General features: G+C 41.1%; 1 protein-coding gene across 2 annotated transcripts in view; it reads left to right on the top strand.

Annotated features, from left to right (window-relative positions):
• The first annotated feature begins 5,689 nt into the window (after positions 1 to 5,689).
• Positions 5,690 to 21,963, top strand: part of LOC117455536 (exostosin-1c) — an 88,642-nt gene continuing 72,368 nt past the window's right edge. The window contains exons 1-2 of one of the 2 annotated variants that reach the window (XM_034095072.2): positions 5,690 to 5,878; positions 18,800 to 20,191. In XM_034095072.2, the coding sequence (XP_033950963.1) occupies positions 19,245 to 20,191 (947 nt within the window). In that variant the 5' untranslated portion in view covers positions 5,690 to 5,878; positions 18,800 to 19,244. Of the gene's footprint in view, positions 5,879 to 6,597; positions 6,880 to 18,799; positions 20,192 to 21,963 lie in introns of those variants that run through there. The other variant, XM_034095071.2, reaches the window with a different exon arrangement.

Below are 21,963 nucleotides of genomic sequence, written 5' to 3'. Positions count from 1 at the left end.
CTGAGGCGGGCAGGGAAGATAGTGGCCGACCCCTCCCACCCTGCACACAAACTGTTCACCCCCCTCCCCTCTGGCAGGAGGCTGCGCTCCATCAGGACCAAAACCTCTCACCACCTGAACAGTTTCTTCCCCTCCGCTACCGGCCTCTGAAACAAGGCCCGGCCCCCCCACTGACACAACGTAGGCTCAATATGCATTACATTAATGCACACAATGTTCAAATACTGCACATATTCTTATTTCATATTTTATATTCTATAACTCATTGCATTCCATTTCGCTGTAAATGACTGCTTTATTTTATTGCTATTTAACTATATTTCATTACAGTGTCCTTAAAGATTTCTTGTTTTATATTAGATTTCTTGTTTTATATTGATATTCTTTGTTTTATATTTTTTTCAATATTTATTTTCATATTGTATGCAACATGACATCAAGTCAAATTCCTCGTATGTGTGAACAAACCTGGCAATAAACCCGTTTCTGATTCTGATTCTGAAAGGGGAGTGGCTAGCAGCAGCTGTTCCATGTAAAGGTCACAGAATCAGCCATTTTGGAACAGGGCTGGAATAGAGGGGTATGAGGCATGGCTACAATGGGTGATCTGTTTGGTATTTTGAGCAAAAAACTTCACAGACATGTTTTGTATAGGTATGGCCCTATATATTTTTCAAATATAGCCCACTTTAAATAAACCACAACATCTAGTCACAAAATATGTTTTATTTAATCAGGCATTCAAAAATATTCTCTTTACATTATATTTCATTGCTGCTTCGTTCCCCCACCAAAAAGGAATTGTATCAAAAAGATGTGTAAGCATTTCACAATAGAACAGTGTTTGCATTTAAATGCCTGATCTGCTTTTCTAAGCTCTCTAAACTTGCAAGTGAATGTTTAAATGCTCTTTGGAGTGATTAGGTGTAAATGTTCTAAAGGTTCTACATTAATTTTCTCCATTTGTCTCGCTTTTTTTATGGTAAGGTATAACTCATTACTAGGTAGGCCTATGTATATTTCTTCATATTGTCTGAAGAGGAGGAATTAGTGTTGATACTGCAAGGAGACGTATTGTGTGAAAAGAAATGGAAGATGTTGTTGGCCAACTTGGGGCCCCAAGCGACATTGTGAGATGAGCCCCCCCCCCCCCCAACTAGTGCTGCGTACCTGGACTCACATTCAGGTTCAGGTCCGGACTCAAGTCCAGAGGTTCAGGTTCAGGTCCGGACTTATAAGTCCGGACCTGAACCCATGTCTTGTGTCAAGTTGTGTGAGTAACTAAAGTGAACTTATTGTGAGCTAATTATCAATTTAAAATTAACAATAATCAACTCAAATTCAAACTCATCAGGTTTATTGTGCTCCCATCTAACTTGTGTCCACATTTCTCTACAAAGTACAAATGTAGAAAAAACACTTTTTGCCACTTAGTCTACAAATGACTTATGACAGCAACTACAGTGAACTACTACAAAGTTCAAACATTTATTTCATTTACCAAACTAAAGTAACCAAACAGTCCCTGAGCTGACTGAGCCTAAATCCCTAAAACGTTGCTGAAAGGTAGAGTGTAGAGTAGACTATACGCATTACACTGTTACACACCTACTATACAGTATAGGCTAAACTGTAGTGACTGTACAGTCAGAGTGTACTGTCTGTACATTTTCTACAACTCTACATGTGTACATTATACAGTACATACTACATACATAGTGATGTACATACATACTGTTAGAAATTAAAATCAATGTTGATATGGCGTAATTTTGAATTAAATACACTATTTAATTTAAATCAGTTTTATTCTGAATAAAACGGAAGTTCACACTATTAACTTAACTAATACTTTTATTCTGAAAATTCTTCACTTCCGGTTAGCATTAGCATGTGGCGAAAGGCTACGTTTTCAAACCGTGAATCGAAGGTGAAATGACATGTGATGTTGTACACTGAGCACACTGGGATTAGCACTCATTTATTGACGCTGAATAACGTTTATCAGGGAATGTTTAAATAACAACAGACACCAGAATATACGTAAGTGCTAGTTTTTTTGCGAGTCCAAGTACCGGTTCCCGACGTTCCGGTTTTAACCGGACTTGAACCGAAACTTTTTACAAGTCCAGTACCGGTTCGGCTTGCCGGTACGCAGCACTACCCCCAACCGACAGGAGTGAAACATTTTTTAGGCTACATTTTTTAGGCTACCTTGCATGGCCTCAGAACTACTTCATATAGTAAACAAATCTCTTCACTCAGGTATTTTTCCACAGGCCCTGAAAACTGCAGTCATTAAACCGCTCTTAAAAAAGAATAATCTAGATGCTTCAGTAATGAACAATTACAGGCCCATATCAAACCTGCCATTTCTAGGTAAGATTATTGAAAAAGTTGTTTTTCAACAGTTGAGTAATTTCTTGCATTTAAATGGTTGTTTCGATGTGTTCCAGTCAGGCTTTCGTCCAAACCACAGCACTGAGACTGCTCTTGTAAAGGTCTTTAACGACATCCACTTAAACACAGACAGTGGCAGAACTTCAGTGTTAGTATTATTAGATCTCAGTGCTGCGTTTGACACTGTTGACCACAACATATTACTAGACCGACTGGAAAACTGGGTGGGACTTTCGGAAACAGTTCTAAATTGGTTTAAATCCTACTTAAAGGACAGAAACAACTTTGTTTCTATCGGTAAATACACATCTGAGTTGACAAATATGACATGTGGGGTTCCTCAAGGCTCCATCTTAGGGCCTCTTCTCTTTAACATCTACATGCTACCACTGGCTCAGATAATGAAGAACAACAAAATAAGTTACCACAGCTATGCAGATGACACACAAATGTACGTAACAATTTCACCAGGAGACTATGCTCCAATTAAAACACTGAGTAAGTGCATTGAACAAATCAATGACTGGATGTGTCAGAACTTTCTCCAATTAAACAAAGATAAAACTGAGGTAATGGTTTTTGGAGCCAAGGCAGAACGTTTAAAAGTTAGCGCTGAGCTTCAGTGTGCAATGTTCAAACCAACAGATAAAGCCAGAAATCTAGGTGTAGTCATGGACTCTGACCTGAGTTTCAACAGTCACATTAAAACAGTTACTAAATCAGCCTACTATCACCTAAAGAACATATCTAGGATTAAAAGACTAATGTCACAGCAGGATTTGGAAAAACTTGTCCATGCCTTTATCTTCAGTAGACTGGACTACTGCAATGGTGTCTTCACAGGTCTCACTAAAACATCTATTAGAAAGCTGCAGCTAATTCAGAATGCTGCTGCTCGAGTCCTCACTAACACTAAGAAAGTGGATCACATCACTCCTGTTCTGAAGTCTTTACACTGGCTTCCTGTGTGTCAAAGAATAGATTTCAAAATACTGTTGCTGGTTTATAAAGCTTTGAATGGTTTAGGCCCAAAATACATTTCTGACCTCCTGCTAAATTATGAACCATCCAGATCTCTCAGGTCTTCAGGGACTGGTCAGCTTTCTGTCCCCAGAGTCAGAACTAAACATGGTAAAGCAGCGTTCAGTTATTATGCTCCAAATATCTGGAACAAACTCCCAGAAACCTGCAGGTCCGCTGCAACTCTGACTATTTTTAAATCCAGGCTGAAGACTTTTCTTTTTGTAGCTGCTTTTATTTGAACTATTCATATCTTAAACTGCACTGTAACTTTTATCCATGTACTTTTTATTGTAATGTTTAATTGAACTATTTATATTTTAGACTGCACTGTAACTTTTATCCATGTATTTTTTTCTTAATGTTTATTTGATTAGCTTTTCTTTTTTAATGCTTAATGTCTTTTTTTTTTTTTTTTGTAAAGCACTTTGAATTGCCTTGCGTTGAAAAGTGCTCTATAAATAAACTTGCCTTGCCTTGCCTTGCCTTGCCTTGCCTTGCCTTACTTTGTAAATATAATTCCTGTTTATTATTGTTATCAACACAGTTACTTTTTTATACAGTGAGGTAAATGGTAAATGTGCATGTATGTCGTTCAGTATGCGTTTACAGGTGAGTCTGCATTTCCTGCCAAATACTAGCCTCAAAAAGATTAAAATATAATTAATGCAAATAAACTACTTCTACTAATAATAATAATCATAATCAATTCAATAATATAAATACTATATTATTTATCATAATATAGTCAAGACAAAACATTCTTATAACATGCTCAAAAACTGATATTTCTTAAATCTGTATTCAAATGTTCCCACACATTTCTATCAGTATTTCTCTGTGTTGTGGTTGACATGATGATGACTGTTAGGAGTTAAGGGGAGAAGCTGAGCATCACCATGAAATGTGCAAATTGACATAAAAATGAATAAAAGGGGGAAAAATGCTCCATGTTTTTTAAGCTGTAAACTTTAACTGTTATGTAAGCCAAGTAGACATACAGTGTATCACTCTTCCTCCTCTAGCAGATCAAAGGCATAACATACTTGAATGAATGGTAATGCTGGAAATAACTGCATCTCCATTAGCCTATAATATGCTATGCAGAGACTGCCTTCTTCATGTTGTGAATTGCAGCTGATGTTTTAATATAGCAATTGGCAATTTGACTTATACAACATGCGCAAGTTGTACATTGTTGACTCATACAATAACCCACCTTCGAGTGATGCTCAAGTTTCTTAATGTTTTGTTTTTTTCCCCTCTTGCTTGCGCCGGACTGAAACTGTCTTTTCACCGACGTATCAAAGCCGTGATTGATCAGATGTCGATTCATTGCAACGGTGTCGGATTACAGACGTGCTCCCCTTGTCACCTCTCCCTCTCACTCTCACTCTCGCGGGGGGGTGCGGAGAACTGCGCACAGCAGCTGAGGCCCTCTGGGCGGGGCCCCCTGCGCAAGGCGGGGCCCCATGCAGCATGCGTGATTGGCCTGTAGGGAGGGGCTGCCCTGAGCATGGCTGTTAGAGCTTGAGAATTAATTATTGACCTTGGGAACTGTAGTTATATTTAAAAAATAAATCCTTACTCAAGGTGCCTACATTATTAGTTATAAATCCGAGGGAAGGAAAGAAAGAAGGATGACTTAATCCGCACACAGGGCGGCGCAAGAGTCTCAGACATGTTTCAAGGCGCTCAGTCGCTCTCCTCTGTTTCCCGGGTATGTTGTAGCCTACCCACGTTGGCAGTCACACATTTAAAAGACACTCACTACAACACATAATACAGTTGACTATATTAAAATACTTCTGTTAGTGGTGCATTTCGAAACGATCTGATTCCTAACATCCTTGTTGGCTTGTTCAAATCCTTAACTTGAGGCTAAATGGGGATTATTTATTTTTAGATGATTAATGTGTTTAGCTAAATATATGCCAACATATTGCCATTCCAAAAGTGCCGTTTTATAATTTAACAGCTAAAACAACACAACTCTCCCACATTGGTCTCCCTGATAGTCATCATAATGATGGCCCAGTGTTTACACTGATGTATTTGAATAGTTTCCGCAAAGGTGACAAGATATCTATCTAAAGTTCAGCCCGAATGAATAGTCTACATTTAAAGGGGCCATGAGAAATGTGACGCCCATCCATGTCGGTTTAATTCCTGTGCGTAATTCGGTGTTTCCACAGCGAGTTGCACGCGGTTGCATCCAGATGTGTGTGTTTTTCTTTACGCTGAACGAAGACGTCGAGCAGCCTCTGGACCAATCGCTGCCTCTCGGGGGCGGGTCGTGTGTAGACTGTTGTGGATATGGAAAATGGACAATTTAACCCGCACATTCATCATTCATATCCCGACGGGGAGACCTGCACGCTGAATTGATTCGCAAATGCTCGGCCGTGGTGTGAAAAGGAAAATTACCAGAGAGGGGAAGAGGCTGCTTCGCCACCCGGTAAGAGAGCTCTGTTTCGGGGGGGGGGGGGGGGGAGTCGGTGCTCAGCGGGGGATCACACTGTGTTATTTCTGCTCTCTGTGTTTGGATTATGTGTTTCTTGTAGATGTATCGGAGCACTGATAAAGGGAATGATGAGTCTGTTGAGATTATAGATTGCATTTCTATATTCGAAGTTATAGAGCATTCTAAAGGCATGCTAATGTAAATACAACTAAACGCGTAATTGCCCGCTGACACATGTCACAGCCTAGGTTACTATTATAACATGATACAGTGCGTTTTGCCACCATGTAACCTTAAGTGCCTTCAGCTCCTGGTGTATTGTTTGCCCCGTCGCTCAGCAGCAGCGCACCTTTGTCACTCACGCTGCTCGGATGTGGAATTGCAAATGTTGGAGGCAGCCCTCACGATCATACAAAGAGGCAAAACAAGAAATAACCTTTTGTTATTCTGTTGCTTTTATATATAGATGGAATACTGCTATACAAGGTCACCATAATCTGAACTCGGTGTAGGTGCAACAGGGACACTTTAATTCGCCACTGCCTGGTTTATTTATTATGAGGACTGCCAGGTGGCTGTTGGAGCAGCAGCGAGTGATGATGTGCGATCCATGGTGCTCTGAGTGAGAGAGGTGCATGCTGGATAATAAAGGAGAACCCGACAAATCAGCAAATGCGAGATCTGGGAAATGTTGATAACAGACACGAGGGGGCGGTGGGACATGCAGCCTTATTATTTGATGGGCGGTGGGTATGTTTGCGCTTTGTCAGCCTCATAGGCTCGTAAATCGAGTGATGGGTCGCCCCATGAGGAGGAGAAGTTGGTGCTTTGAGCCTCTGCAGCTGGTGTCCTCGGCGAAGTGAGCGGTAGCAGCTCAACAGTTCAGTGCGCAACTGTTCTGCTTCAGGGGGACTGAGGGCCGGAACCACCCTGCCCACAGCTCCATGAACCTGCTGCCGCCACCTGCATCGGATCTCTGTAGCGTTATGTAACAGGTAGGCTGAACAGCTTGATCGAGAGACTTTCACATGTTAAAGTAGCGTCCAAATACTGTGTCACCGTGACTGATTCACTTATGGACCTAAATAATTATCTGTAATTATAATGCTTTGAAGATAATTATTCATTATCTGGATCCGTTCAAAGCTTCCGTAAACTCTCTGAGCTTTTGGAAAATATTCAGCACACGTTTGAATCTTTTGGCAGAGGATCATCTTCTCCCACTGCTCAGATGGGCTGTGGGCTGCACATGACTCTGCCACATCCAAGAATATTAAATAATGTTGCCACTTGTTCAGCTGTTTCTGAGTGCAGGATGGTGCGAAGAACATCCAACCAACCAGGGGCAGATCTAGAAAAAATATTCATGGCGTGGCAAGAGGGTGGCAGGAGATTTTGAGGGGTGACATCCCCTGGCAGAAGTATATGCTGATTTAATCACAGTCATATCAATCAATGTTAACTTGGAAAGCCACAATATTTATATTGTAACTCAATAACATTGGTGACATTATTGTGGCACATCAGTAAAGCCTTAAATAGAAATATATAAGGTGGCAGACAAGGCAAGGCAAGGCAAGTTTATTTATATAGCACCTTTCAACACAAGGCAATTCAAAGTGCTTTACAAAAAACGAAAGACATTAAGAAAATGGCATTTAAAATCAGTTATTAAAAAGAAAAGATAATAAAAGAAACATTAAAAGAAAAAATACATGGATAAAAGTTACAGTGCAGTTTAAGATGTGAATAGTTCAATTAAAAGCAGCGGTAAAAAGAAAAGTCTTTAGTCTGGATTTAAAAGTAGTCAGAGTTGCAGCGGACCTGCAGGTTTCTGGGAGTTTGTTCCAGATATTTGGAGCATAATAACTGAACGCTGCTTTACCATGTTTAGTTCTGACTCTGGGGACAGAAAGCTGACCAGTCCCTGAAGACCTGAGAGATCTGGATGGTTCATAATTTAGCAGGAGGTCAGACATGTATTTTGGACCTAAACCATTCAAAGCTTTATAAACCAGCAACAGTATTTTGAAATCTATTCTTTGACACACAGGAAGCCAGTGTAAAGACTTCAGAACAGGAGTGATGTGATCCACTTTCTTAGTGTTAGTGAGGACTCGAGCAGCAGCATTCTGAATTAGCTGCAGCTTTCTAATAGATTTTTTAGTGAGACCTGTGAAGACACCATTGCAGTAGTCCAGTCTACTGAAGATAAAAGCATGGACAAGTGTTTCCAAATCCTGCTGTGACATTAGTCTTTTAATCCTATGTATATTCTTTAGGTGATAGTAGGCTGATTTAGTAACTGTTTTAATGTGACTGTTGAAACTCAGGTCAGAGTCCATGACTACACCTAGATTTCTGGCTTAATCTGTTGTTTTGAACATTGCAGACTGAAGCTCATTGCTAACTTTTATACGTTCTGCCTTGGCTCCAAAAACCATTACCTCAGTTTTATCTTTGTTTAATTGGAGAAAGTTGTGACACATCCAGTCATTTATTTGTTCAATGCACTTACTCAGTGTTTGAATTGGAGCATAGTCTCCTGGTGAAATTGTTACGTACATTTGTGTGTCATCCGCATAGCTATGATAACTTATTTTGTTGTTTTTCATTATCTGAGCCAGTGGTAGCATGTCGATGTTAAAGAGAAGAGGCCCCAAGATGGAGCCTTGAGGTACCCCACATGTCATATTTGTCAACTCAGATGTGTATTTACCAATAGAAACAAAGTTGTTTCTGTCCTTTAAGTAGGATTCAAACCTATTTAGAACTGTTTTCGAAAGTCCCACCCAGTTTTCTAGTCGGTCGAGTAATATGTTGTGGTCAACAGTGTCAAATGCAGCACTGAGATCTAATAATACTAACACTGAAGTTCTGCCACTGTCTGTGTTTAAGTGGATGTCATTGAAGACCTTGACATAATTTAATGAATTTTAACTGAACAGTAACTGAAGGAGTTTGTTTCACTCTTAGACCAGCAGGGGTACCAAATCTATGCAGACTGCTGCAGTGCCGCAATAAGTACATTAATTAACTGTCTCATCAATGTTTGTCTGAATTAATATAATAATATTAACAATCATATTATTCCTATCAGCTGTCAATCACTGTTATGTTTCACATATTCATTTATTATTGAATAAACTATATTTTTTGGAGGAGTTAATGATGAATGTTCCTTAAGATGCTTGCTCACCCTCCTTCAAATTTGAAAGACAAATTACTATCATATCAAAAATACATAAGAATCAAAAGAACAGTTCAGCGCCCCACAACTTTACTGCAAACAGTTACAACCTTGACTTTACATCAGAAAGAACAAACATTAAAGAAGTGACTAACTGCATCAGTTAGGGTTAAAAAACGTGTATTCATTTAAAACATATACATCGCTGCAGTTATTATCCAGTGTAAAGCCCTTACCTACTGGCCTATGGTTAAATACATGTGGTTTCAGGACTTAAAACTGTTTTTTCAAAAAACAAAAAATATATTCATAAGGTCATCATCTTAACAGTTTTGTATGCTCATCCGTGAGCAGAGCATCAAGTTGGCATGCCCATTACAGCTGAATGCGGCGATTACCATCTTGTTCAGCAAAACGCCTCACAAACTTATTAAGATCCAAAGCTTTAGTGCGTTTTGATTCAATGCTGAGTACAGCCAAACTTGACAGTCTCTTCTCTGTCATTGTAGACCGCAAATACCTCATTCCTTCCGTCTACTTGGGTCCGAATCATAGACTGTTCGAATGCTTCTCGTTTTGCGCCGTCCCGTTCAAATGAAATCGTCGCCAATCATATTTCCACGCTCGCGACAGGGCCGGGGGAGGGCCTACAAGACTCGCGTCTTGTGCTGCATTCACTTGCACTCGGACATTAGGGATTTTCTCTCATAAATGTCCGATGAGCCACAACTTTTATTTCAAAACAAAGCTGCCAACTGGGGTGGCAAGGCTATTTTTTAGGGTGGCAGTTGCCACCCCATGCCACCCCAGTAGATCCGCCCCTGCAACCAACTATGATCTAAACGTAAACTGAATGTAAAGTCTACTTTGCAGAGATATGTACTGATGAATATAGTTACTGCCGCAATTAATTACACCTCTCTAGTTATTTTCATTTGATCCTTTAGTGATCCTAAATAAAGTGCTGCTATTATCAGGGATGTGGGTAAAAGGCTCTCTGGGGAGGCTGAATCCTGATGGCAAGCTGTACATGGATCTCATCTGATTTATGAAATGACTTTATTGTAATGGCGACCCCCTCGTCTAATAGGATTTTGCATTCGTGACGGTTCTCTAATACCCTCCCCGGTGATTAAGAGAAGCACAAATCTTGTCTTGTCAAAGCATTTGGCCAATACAGATACTATTCATATCCCAGATGTGGTGGGCATTTCCATTATCAAGGCTTTTAATAAAGGGGTTGAGGATGTCAGTGTATGACCTTTAAATGCTATTAACCTTGATGGGTCACTGTGCATAGTGATTATCTATTTGCATGCACTTTTGTGTAATAATAACCAAGTCTGGGAGTAAAGCCGTGGCATTAAGGATGACAAAATTACAGTTGTAGTATCTAGTATAGTAGTATAATATAGTGTATAGTAGTATTAATTAATAATACAATGATTGTTATATGTAATATAGAGGGAGACATTGGAGTCTGAAATGTAGCCTATTTATTCTCCTGAATCTTTTCAAGCCAAATTCTGCAAAAACTCCTATTTTAATCTCCAGTGTCAGGGACATTCTACTAATTAAGCCCCCATCTGGAATGTGTCCCTTCCTCCTTATCCCAGGGTCAGATCGTATATCATCCCCGTGTTGTCAAGGTCGGATTGTTTACAGGTCGATCTGATCTGAGTCCTGCGATAGGAATGCCTTCAGCCTGGAGCTCCGGAGATAAGATGAGTTGCAGGTTGGCAGATGGATTTCACTACATGCTGTGTGTGTTGTCAGGTGCACAGCCAGGCACCCTGAACACAGAGAAGCCCACTTACTGTATCAAAAGCTTTCTCACTCTATAAGCTCAGCGCTCTGTGCCACTGGTTTGTGTCATGCATCCTGGTCTGCATGTTTTTTTATCACATTTTTCTGGAACGATCCACTGCTTTGCCAAATTCCGAGCATGAGCTTGAACCCCCTTAATAACTGTTCCTACCCATCTTGTTCATTCTGTTAATTAGCCCTTGTGGCGTTGGAGTGCAGCATATTGTTGAGACATAATTAATCAACCCGGCTTGCAATTATGCGGAGTTTGGAATGTGAGCGCGGTTAGGAGGCCGGTTGCGTCGCAGGGCATTCAGCTTGAGGTAAACATCTTATTAACTGTGTCAGAGTTCCACTGCCCACGCGGAGCAAGTCTTTTTATGGTGCTTTATTAAAGTGAAAGAGAATGTGCTGTTATACACATTATGAAAATGGACTAGTTAAAGAACCACCTTTATGGTCATTGTGGTTCTGAGGTGGTCGATCTAATGGAAATATACTTCAGTAGCTGCTTGTGGACAGTGTTTTTTTATCCAGTAAAAAGCAAATGTTCTCAGCATACACCAAAATGCACATATAGGCTTGTGTATGTGTCTGCTTATATATGCATATGCTGTGTGGGAGTGTAAAGAGCATCTCAATTTCAAAGGGCAACTAGTAGGTGAGGACAGAAAATAGAACTTGGATCACATACAGGTTGTAAGTCTTTAATGCAGATCTGTCAGCAGGCACAGAACTTTTTATTTTGATGCCTGCAGACCTCTTTGACAGTCAGTGACTCCCACTCAGGATCTATGCAGTTAAAAAAAGATAGAAATGCAACCTTGCTTTAATGAAGGAATTTACACTCGCACTAAAAACACACACATATTCTTCACTAGGCTGGCCACTAAGGTCACTTTATCAAGGATGCAATAGTTTCCAACCTAGGCAAGGCAAGGCAAGTTTATTTATATAGCACTTTTCAACACAAGGCAATTCAAAGTGCTTTACAAAAAATGAAAGAGATTAAGCATTACAAAAGAAAAGCTAATAAAATAAACATTCAAATAAAAAATACATGGATAAAAGTTACAGTGCAGTTTAAGATATGAATAGTTCTAAGGGTTCAAGACCTAATATTTGATTTTTGCTGCTGATTTAGATAACTTTATATCCTTTGGCCTTTAAAGTGAGGATCTAAGATTTTCAGGAATCGAGTCCGCATTTACAACAACGTCCTTATCATGCATAAAGGACTCAAAGGAAACAATGCAGCATGGAACCCATTGTAATTTCATTTTATTGATAACCCTGTTCATCTCTTTAGAGCTAACCAAAGCTTTATAAAGATATCACTAATGCATTCCCCACATTTCTTACTGCTGCTGCTTTTCATTAAAAGCATTCAACTGGAAAATCATGGGGTGGCTCCATTAAAACAATGTGAGTTTGTTTTGCTGCACAGATAAACAGTTACTCTTGTTGAGTAGCAGCTCCCTCAGCGTTCACTGCTTCCATAATGCTGAGACCTGTATTACAAACTGCACTTGACTCTTTGTTCGAACTTTCCTCCAATCAGAGACATATTCAACCTGAATTGAGGGGTCACAACTGGAAAGAAGAATCATTTTGAGGGGTCACAAGCGAAAAGATTTGGAAAACTACAATAACACAACAAATTGCAGTGCGGCTATCTTCTGGTCCCAGGTCACGCTGTCACATCTCTCAGGCCCGTAATGACAGAGTCCGGGATTTAATTTTAGCTCGACTGAGGCTTTCACCTTACCACAAAATGTGTGTTTTCTTCAGAACACTTCATTTTACTGAACTAATATGTCGCCAGCAAAAACACACTTGCCAGATGTGTGTATAAGTATAGATCAGACACACTCAAGCACACTCAGCCATAAAAAGTCTCTGAAAGGCCTGGCTACCACCGAACACTGGTATTTGTAAATGCAGTGCATCACCCAGGAGTTATCAGCGTATCAGCTTCCATCATCCGTGTGGTCATAAAGACCACTAAAGCTAATATAAATTCAGATGGAAAAAGGAAATATCATTTTACCAGACATTTAGCCCATCCAGTGTCAATTTACAACCTGGTCTATGATACTACCCAAACAATGTCAGACATAATAATGGTGCTGCTTCTGCTTCTCACAGTATCAGTGGCTCAAACCTGCAAATGACTTAAATAGCAGTGATTTGTATTTTGTGCATCCACAATATTATGCTCAGAACTGGTGATGTGGCCAGGAAACCACCAATTAAACAACTATGAGGAAAGACAATCTGTCCCTGAAAGGCAAAATATCTTAATAAAAATATCCCATTTTCTGGAAGAAAAACGCAAATTGACAAATACTCAATTTGCTGCAGAAGGCCATCACCGGTGACATCCATTTCAAAACACGTCAGTTTTCATTTGTTGTCAAAGACTGCCTAACCACAGTTCAATAAGCTGCTGTGTAAACAGAATTCAGGGGAGACAGATGGGATGACAGAATTCTATTCCATTTCCCCGAATGACTTAATAGTGTAGTTCTGTGGAAAACTCACAGCAGGTAGAAACAGTTGAGGGAAGCCCTTAGTGCCCTCAGAGAGGAGAAGATATAGGGCAGGAAGTAAAGGGACTTGGTCCAGCTGTCATCCATGACATATGGATCATTAATTCCCTCTCCCACTTGTCATCCTCTCCCTCCATGCCTCTTAAATGTCCTTCATCCTCCCCTTTTTTTCCCCTTGACATGTTCCTTTCCTGTCCTTTTTTAATTAATGACCTTCCGTTGCTTGATTTGGGACACTCGCGGTTACTAGAGGTATCGGAAAGAACGTTTTAATACTACAGCACATACCTGTTAAACATTTTTCGATGTAAAGAGAGAAAAGCACCTTAAGTATCTGTTTACACCACAGCTAAACAAACATTGTATTTTAATAAAATAAGTCATTAATAATAGTAACTGTGATCTGATTTTACACTGTACATGGTGTAAGTAGGATCCATACAAGAGCAGTGTAAGGTAAAGTTGTTGACTTGCTTTTAATATTGGGGTGTGCAGCATGTTTTTTACTGAAAATAATGCATACCATACAAATAATCCAAAATAGCCCTTGAGTTAGTTGACATTGGGGATTCTATTTTAAATCCAGTGTGTTCACTCGGAGAGATTATCGAAATGGTTCCATTTTAGAGATGTGAGCAAACAATCTGAGAGGTTCCTCCCATTGCAGTGAGATTATGGAACATTCTCCTGCTCTGCTTGTACAGTACATGCTACACCTGCCACTTTATATTATCTGATTTGAATGCAGCATACATTATTGCCTTTCCATTTGCGGTGTTCACACAATCTCATTGCTTGCTCAGTAAACTCGAAATGAACCCGTCTGGAAGTTTCATGCACTCAAGGCAAACGAATGATCAAAGAATTGTTGGCCTTGCTGGGAGGATTCCTCGTGTCTTTTAAGTGTTTTGTGCTCACCTCCCCCAGCCCCATTTGAAGCGGAAGCAGGAATAATTAAAAGAGGAGAACAGTGCAAAATGTTATTGTTTAGTAAAAACCCTCCATTCAGGTTAGGTAGGAGAGGAAAATTAGGCAAAAAAGAAGGGGAATGATGGAGTGCAGGAAAATAAAAATTATAGAGGGACTGAAGAGCAGTGGAATTGTAGAGCTCTGAATCCTGCTCTCACCTTTCCTTGAACCCTTTCCTTCACCTCTGGCCCCTCAATTCAATGAGCCTTGTGGCTTTTTCCAGTGCTAGTCACCCAACCATAATGATCCATCATTGATCCACGACAGAGGGACTTCTCTCACCACTTAAAGCCACTTACGTGTGTGTATGTGTGCATCCATACGTGTGTGTCACCTTGCTGATTTGTATCTCCAAGGTTGTTGTCAGGTCCGGGCATGCCCGAGAGTTTCTCTGAGTTACATTTATCATTATAGCCGGTTGTTAATGGCCACACAAGGACCATTGTACAGGCTGTCCTTGCACACACAAATTAGGATGGTAGGGAGCAACTTAACAGTTTTAAATGGGAGCTGTTGTGAAGTGAGAGAAGGGTATGAACAAATATATATTATCATTCCCCAATTTTATATATTCTTTTGCTTCTATGATAATATTAATGTCACATATTATCCCCTTTCCTCCTCTAAACCCGAAATGCTTTATTGCCTCGGAAATATCTCTATAATTTTGAAATCAATTCAAATGTGAGCTGCTATTATTTGATAAGTTAAATCAAATAAAGGGTGTAGTGAAGTGAAGGTGTTTAAAAAGATTGTGTTTGATGGTGTTATTGCAGCTTAAAGCCCCTGTCACACTGTCCCGATGGACACACGGATATGGAATTGTGAATTTTGCACGAAGATGGCCCCGAACCACGCACGAAGGCAACATTTACATTACATTTAAGACATACAACTGCAATGAAAGTACCAAAAACAATTATGTTACAGTACTATGATACTGTACTGATATCTTCAGACTTTGTTCTTTACTTTATCCGTCTTTATATGTAGAAAACATTACGTTTTCTCCGTAATGTTGTTTCCATAACAACAACAACTTCCTGTCAACTGTCCTTCAAAATAATATATTATATCCTTTTTATTTTCACAGAACACAAATTGGGTTATTTACATAATATGTTTACATGATTTTGTTGTGCAATAAAACAACCCGATGGACACACGATAAAGGAAATGTTCAAATTTGGCTGTGATCGTAGCAACATCGGGCCATTCGTGAGGGCATCTTAAGCCATCGTATGACCGCTGGTGGAGTTTCTCAAGCTCCGGCAGCAACTTCGTGAGCGGTGGCAAAATCTTTGCCAAGCCAAAAGATTGCAGAAGGACCTTGCGAAGGTTCATTTTCGTGTTGAATTCGTGTGTCAATTTTGCCTTTCGTAAGGCCATCGTGAGGGCATCTTGTTATCATCGGTGCCATCGGGCATTCGCCCCGATCAGAGTGAGGACGAATGCCCGATGGCACCGATGATAACACGAAGATGACACGATTTGACAAGATGCCCTCACGAGTGCCTTACGAAGTTGCCACTCACGAAGTTGCTGCCGGAGCCTGAGAAACTCCACCGGCGGTCATACGATGGCTTAGATGCCCTCACGAATGGCCCGATGTTGCTACGATCACAGCCGAATTTGAACATTTCCTTTATCGTGTGTCCATCGGGTGTCAATTTCGGGACAGTGTGACAGGGGCTTAAGTAGGACATGGAAGCTCCTATTATTGATCCAGCAGTAATAGAGAGACTTCAGTGCACCCAAATCAATGAGGATATCTATACAGGACAACTGCGGGAAGACGAACAAAAGCAATGGATTTCAATAGCATTAGATGATATAAGGCAATGGAATCAATTCTGCGTGCCCATCATCATTACCATCATCATAATGATACCCTCCATCACTTTTGTATTACACCTTCTTGCCAACACCATCAATTATCCCCACAAACACAAATCATCAGGACACAGCTCGTTCTCATCACATGGAGTGTTCCCTGAAGAAGAGTGAGGTCTAATTGTGCGCGTTGGTGGCAGGGGATATAAAGCAGGAAAAAAAATTAAGAAAGACAAATCAATGCCTTAACTAAAGGAGCAAGTGAATTATTGAGGAGCAGAATGTAATGGGATCCCAAGTGTCTATTTCTCTAACTTGGACTGCTTGCTGCTCACGCTGCTACAGTCACAGCCAGAGAAGCAGAAACAAGGAAGGTGCCAAAACCACCCACTTACATCTCCTACAGATTAGCTGGCTTGAAGTATCTGGTCCAGTTTGGCTGACACTACCAGCTGTAGTGTTCACACGCTGGCACTGTAAGAAGCTCATGTACAGATGCTTCTGCTACAGCCAACCTACAGTTAAGTAAAGGGCCTATCACCTTGTCAAGTTTGAATAAATCTGAACTATCATGTCTTTGAATGCTGCCGACGTTGCCTAAACATAACCTCTGTGGAGTTACTGTCGTTCCATTTGTTTGCAGTGACTACTCTGCGTTGCATGATGGACAAGCTATCCGTTTTTTAAGGCAGTTGCATTTCAATTCAGCATTACCCGTGGCTTTTTCCTCTATCTATGGGATCAAATCCAAAATCCTTCCACACATGAATTCTCTGTTGCTTCGGTGACAGGATTATCTGTTTAGCACAGCTTGCTAGGCTTCTCTGTTTTGCGTTAGCAAAGAGAACAACAACATATGAGTGTGAGAACATGGAGGGATGAATTCATGGCAGCCGCTGATAGCATCAGCACATCATTGCAACAGCAATATGACCTGTCTTGAGTTCCCATTCTCAAAATGTAGTGCACTAATGAAAGTAATGAGAGTGTAATTTGCCATTTTAGTTTTGCATGTGATTGCATGTGGCAAAGTATAAATACGCTTGAGGCCTATGTGTCGGTTGTGAGGGTCAGAGCAAGCTTGAGATAGAGGTCTTGTTAGGAGGCTCACTTCCCAAAGCATAAAGACAGAGGAACAAAAAGTGGTTTAAACTAGGAGCAATAATATCTTTTTGCTATGAGGCTCATTAGAAATGGGCCATTTCGTGTGCCTTATGTATGCATTTTTAAGTTATTTTGATGCATTCAAATAGAGGTTGTAAGAGACACAATACTCTATTTTCTTGGAATTGCAGTAGGGGGTGTTAAAGAATGACGCAGTTTTGGAAACACAAATCAAATTAATGTTTTTTTGTGAATTCCCCCCTCAAATGATGAGTTTGAACAGATAATAACAGACTGAGTATTCTAATTTGTAATGGTTATCCATCTTCTGACTTTCAAAAAGTTACAGCCTTATTTCCAAAGCTAAAGACATTTTTCTTGACTGATAAAGTTTCAGGGATTCCGTTGAAAACCAGTTATAGATAAACAGTGTTCATGCTGTTTTCCTTTATTTCTCTGAAGCTGAGGTTTTCCCGATACAAAGCAGAGAACAATCACGAGTAGAAGCCATTAAATTCACACGTTAACCCTCACTTCCTGTAACCTTTTGAGGTGGGAAGATCAGAAAGTGCATTGTTTACGCACATTGCTGGTGTGCTGTTTGTTTTATGGCAAGCAGAGAAGGCAGGCATCACTTCTGCTTGGCTGGAGAAGAGGCAGACACGGGGAATGTGAATGAGAGGTAGAGAGCGAGAGCGGCCAGGTGAGAGCTGAAAGCTGCCTTTGTGTGGCAGCTGGCAGTACGAACACTGCCCTTCACTGTGAGACGATCTCCCCCTACACACACTACGATTAACTGTACATGTTGGGGAGTTATAGGGGGGATGTTTGGCAATAAATACGAGGCTGAAAAACCGTTACAAGTTTTGGGGATGTAACACAGAAAGCCTTCACTCCAAGGTGAACGGACGTTTTAGGGCTATAACGTTGCTCTGTTTTCACTCTGCGTTTCCAAAATCTCCATTTTAGATGCAGTCTCTTTTATTTTCCCCTTCCCTTCACCTCAACTGTATCTGTCTCGGTTGAACTGGAGCTTGAACATGATAATATCTAGTCCTGTCTAAGACTCATCCAGAAGTTAACACATATACATATTTGTACTGGAATGTGGAGGCCAGAGAGAGATGGAGATAGAGAAAAGTTGGACTTAATGAACAGATGGTTCTGAGTTATACTTACCTCTTTATGAGCTCAAGCTACATATGGATTTGAACAGTTTTAAATCATCTGCTGCAAGTTAAACAGTACCCAAATGTTCAGTATTGTTGTTTACATGTGTTAGGAGTGGCAGTCGGTCCAAAATGAAAAACAAATTAAAGCTAATACCCATTGGACAAACAAAGGTGTAAGTTATGGGATCTCTCGAGGCAGTAGTTTTATGATGTATGTCTCTGTATTTGTCGAGGGGCAGCAACTCTGACTGTGTACTGATCTGTATTGTTTTTGTTTACTTCTCCCAAGGAGGGGCCCTGCAGGAAGCGCCAGGCACCATGAGGCAGCAAGCTTGGCCCGAGAGAGTGCAGAAATCACCCTTCATCACCCTCAACCCAGCTGGGCAGCGGAGGAAATGCACACAGAAGCAGCAGCGCATGCCACAGCAGACACAGGCTAATTCACAAATCTGAGAGGACAGTGGAGAGCAAATGGGGGAGGCAGGAAGAGACTGAGAGAGGGGAGTCAGTTACTCGGATTGCGTTATCCTAAATGGCAAAGTGGACTGGGCCACCCTCAGAGGCAGTAATGTCCTTGTTAACACATTGTCCTTCGTTAGACCCTCCTTGTTAAAAAAATCACAAGTCAGTCCCCCCCCCGCCCCTGTGAGGCTGCAGAGCTGAGGGGCAGAGGAGAGGAAAATCAGAGGACGAAAGAGAGACAGAGCGGAATAAAGAGACAGTGACAGGCCCCCATGCAGGCCCGTAAGAAGTATGTTCTGCTGGGCTTGTGTGCGTGCTGCTGGCTGGTCCTCTTTTACTGCGGTGGAGGAGCCCAGCTACGTGTGCTCCGCCTGCTGACACGCCAGCGGGGTGAAGTGATGCGCCCCTGGCCCAACTGGACCGACAGGGCCTTCCTGCCCCGCTATGCCCACCTGGACGAGCTCCAGACGGACCCCGGGACGATTGAGTCGCCCCGCCAGCGACGCCAGGCGTGGTCGACCATTTATAAGGACAGTCGCTGCCGTATGGAGACCTGTTTCGACTTCTCAAGGTGTCGCCGTAGAGGAAGAGAAGGGTTCAGGGTGTATATATATCCGACAGAGAAAAATGACCATGTGTCAGAAAGCTACAGGAAGATCCTGACGTCCATAGGTGAGTCCCGGTACTTCACAACAGACCCCCGTGAAGCGTGCCTGTTTGTGCTCGGGATAGACACCTTAGATCGGGACCAGCTATCAGGACAGTTTGTGCCCAATTTGGATGAACGTATCAAGGGTTACCCGCTCTGGAATGACGGTAGGAACCACCTGATCTTCAACCTGTACTCGGGCACCTGGCCTAACTACACAGAGGACCTAGGCTTCAACATTGGCCAGGCCATCTTAGCCAAAGCCAGCCTCAACACAGAACATTTCAGGCCAGGCTTTGACGTGTCCATCCCGCTGTTTTCAAAGGAACACCCACAGAAGGGCGGAGAGCGGGGATGGCTGGTGAGGAATGCCACACCGCCACGAAGGAAGTACCTGCTGATGTTTAAGGGGAAGCGCTATCTGACGGGCATCGGTTCAGACACCAGAAACGCTCTTCATCACATCCACAACGGAAAGGACATTGTGTCGTTGACGACGTGCCGCCACGGGAAGGACTGGGAGAAGCACAAGGACGCCCGGTGTGACCATGACAACCTGGAATATGAGAGGTAAGAAAGGGGCTGCATGTCCAGCGGGAAGGGCAGTACTGAGGTTATGTTTAAATGAGAAGGAAGGCGTGAGCGAGTGAGGCTCTGTACTACACAGGGAGTTATGGGAAACTGTGTCAAGTGTTATTTTAAGTGTTTTTATAGGAAATGCACAGTGGTGTTTTTCCTTTTGACTTTGAATTTGAACTTAATATGCTGTTTTATTGGTCTTTTATTGATGTAGAGATATCACTGGTTTCTACATGCACTGTTAGCAGTAGCCTTTGGTCCCAGTGGTAATTTTCATGACAGCAAAAGTTTGACGCTTTAAGTTTATGATGTTTGCCATTGTGGAGATCTAAGGTTTTGGAGACGGACTCAAGTCTTTGGACATTAAGATTCAGGTCACTATTTAAAGCAATAATTGTATTATATTTCCTTAGTAATTGCTCAGCTTGTAATAACTGACCTTGAGTTCCTCCATTATTCAGAGTGTAAAATATTTTACACGATGATAGATGAATAAATAACACACTCCCACATTTTGTATTTGGGTGTGTACTTCTATACGACAGATAAATGAACAGCCACAGCTAATTTACTGAAATTACATTGCATAAAGAGCCAAAGCAAAGGTCACCACAAAGAATGGCTTTGTGAAATCTCTGATTACCTCAGAGAATAACCGCTGCTGGTTGTTAAGTGTGAATAATTATTATTTTTTCAATTCAGCCCCTTGTTTCTTCAGGTTTTCTTGCTGTTGTTATTGCGTGGAGAGATAGCCTTGCCATTTCAACTTTGGTTTTAAATTAGCTTACTGATTAGACAGGGGTTGAAGTGGGTACAAAACACTTGAAAAGGAGAATCCAGCAACATCTGCAAGAGTAAGAGCAATGATTTATTATTCAAACCAACCAATTTAAGCATATAACCTTAGCTGGCGTTTGAAAACATTTTGTACAAAGGCACATATATATTTCCAGTTCAGCCCCTATGTGCTTTACAGGCTTTTTCACTGAGTGGTTTTCAAGTATGTGAGAGCCATTGTTGAGTTAATAATGAAAAGCTTTATGAAACACACCCATCTGCCCAATACATGTCACAGCAGCAGCTTGGTGAACATGTCTCATCCACTGAGCACTTTTCTCCTGCTGGCTTATTTGAGTTCAGACAGTGATTTAAAAACAGATTGAAATGGACACATGACCTCAAAACACACAATAGAAACAATTTGATTGTAAAATAGTCTTTTAAATTCTCAGAGGATTAATACAAGAACTACAATATCTCTTACATCTTTTATCTAAATGCAAGTGTGAAGATATTTTTAAAGGGGTCGAGGTAGTGAGAAAAAGGATGTGAGAGGATGTTCAGTTTATCACAAGGTTATCATCTGTAGTAGTCATTACATCGTTTGTACAGAGGAGATATACAGCAGCCCCTCTGTTCTTGCTTAACTTACACTTTGCAATAAAAGTCTCTGAAGCTGAAGTGCTGACAGAGTTCCTCATTATAGAGTCTGAGCCTGTCCATTCATACCCAGTTACCAAGGATAGTCATGGTGCAGAACATCCAGACAGGACAAGATGCATATCAGTGAAAGAGAGATCGGCTGTGTTCCAATACTAACGTACGGCACACTAACGTACCACATCCTTACGACACACTCAATTTATATATTGAATACTGCCTACTAAATAAAGGTTTTACTCACTTGACGTTCCATCCATCCATCCATCCATCCATCCACACATCCATCCATCCACACATCCATCCATCCATCCATCCATCCA

Source organism: Pseudochaenichthys georgianus, chromosome 11, assembly GCF_902827115.2.
Source record: "Pseudochaenichthys georgianus chromosome 11, fPseGeo1.2, whole genome shotgun sequence".
Classification (NCBI taxonomy): Eukaryota; Metazoa; Chordata; class Actinopteri; order Perciformes; family Channichthyidae; genus Pseudochaenichthys; species Pseudochaenichthys georgianus.
This window is presented reverse-complemented; position numbering and strand designations above follow the sequence as displayed.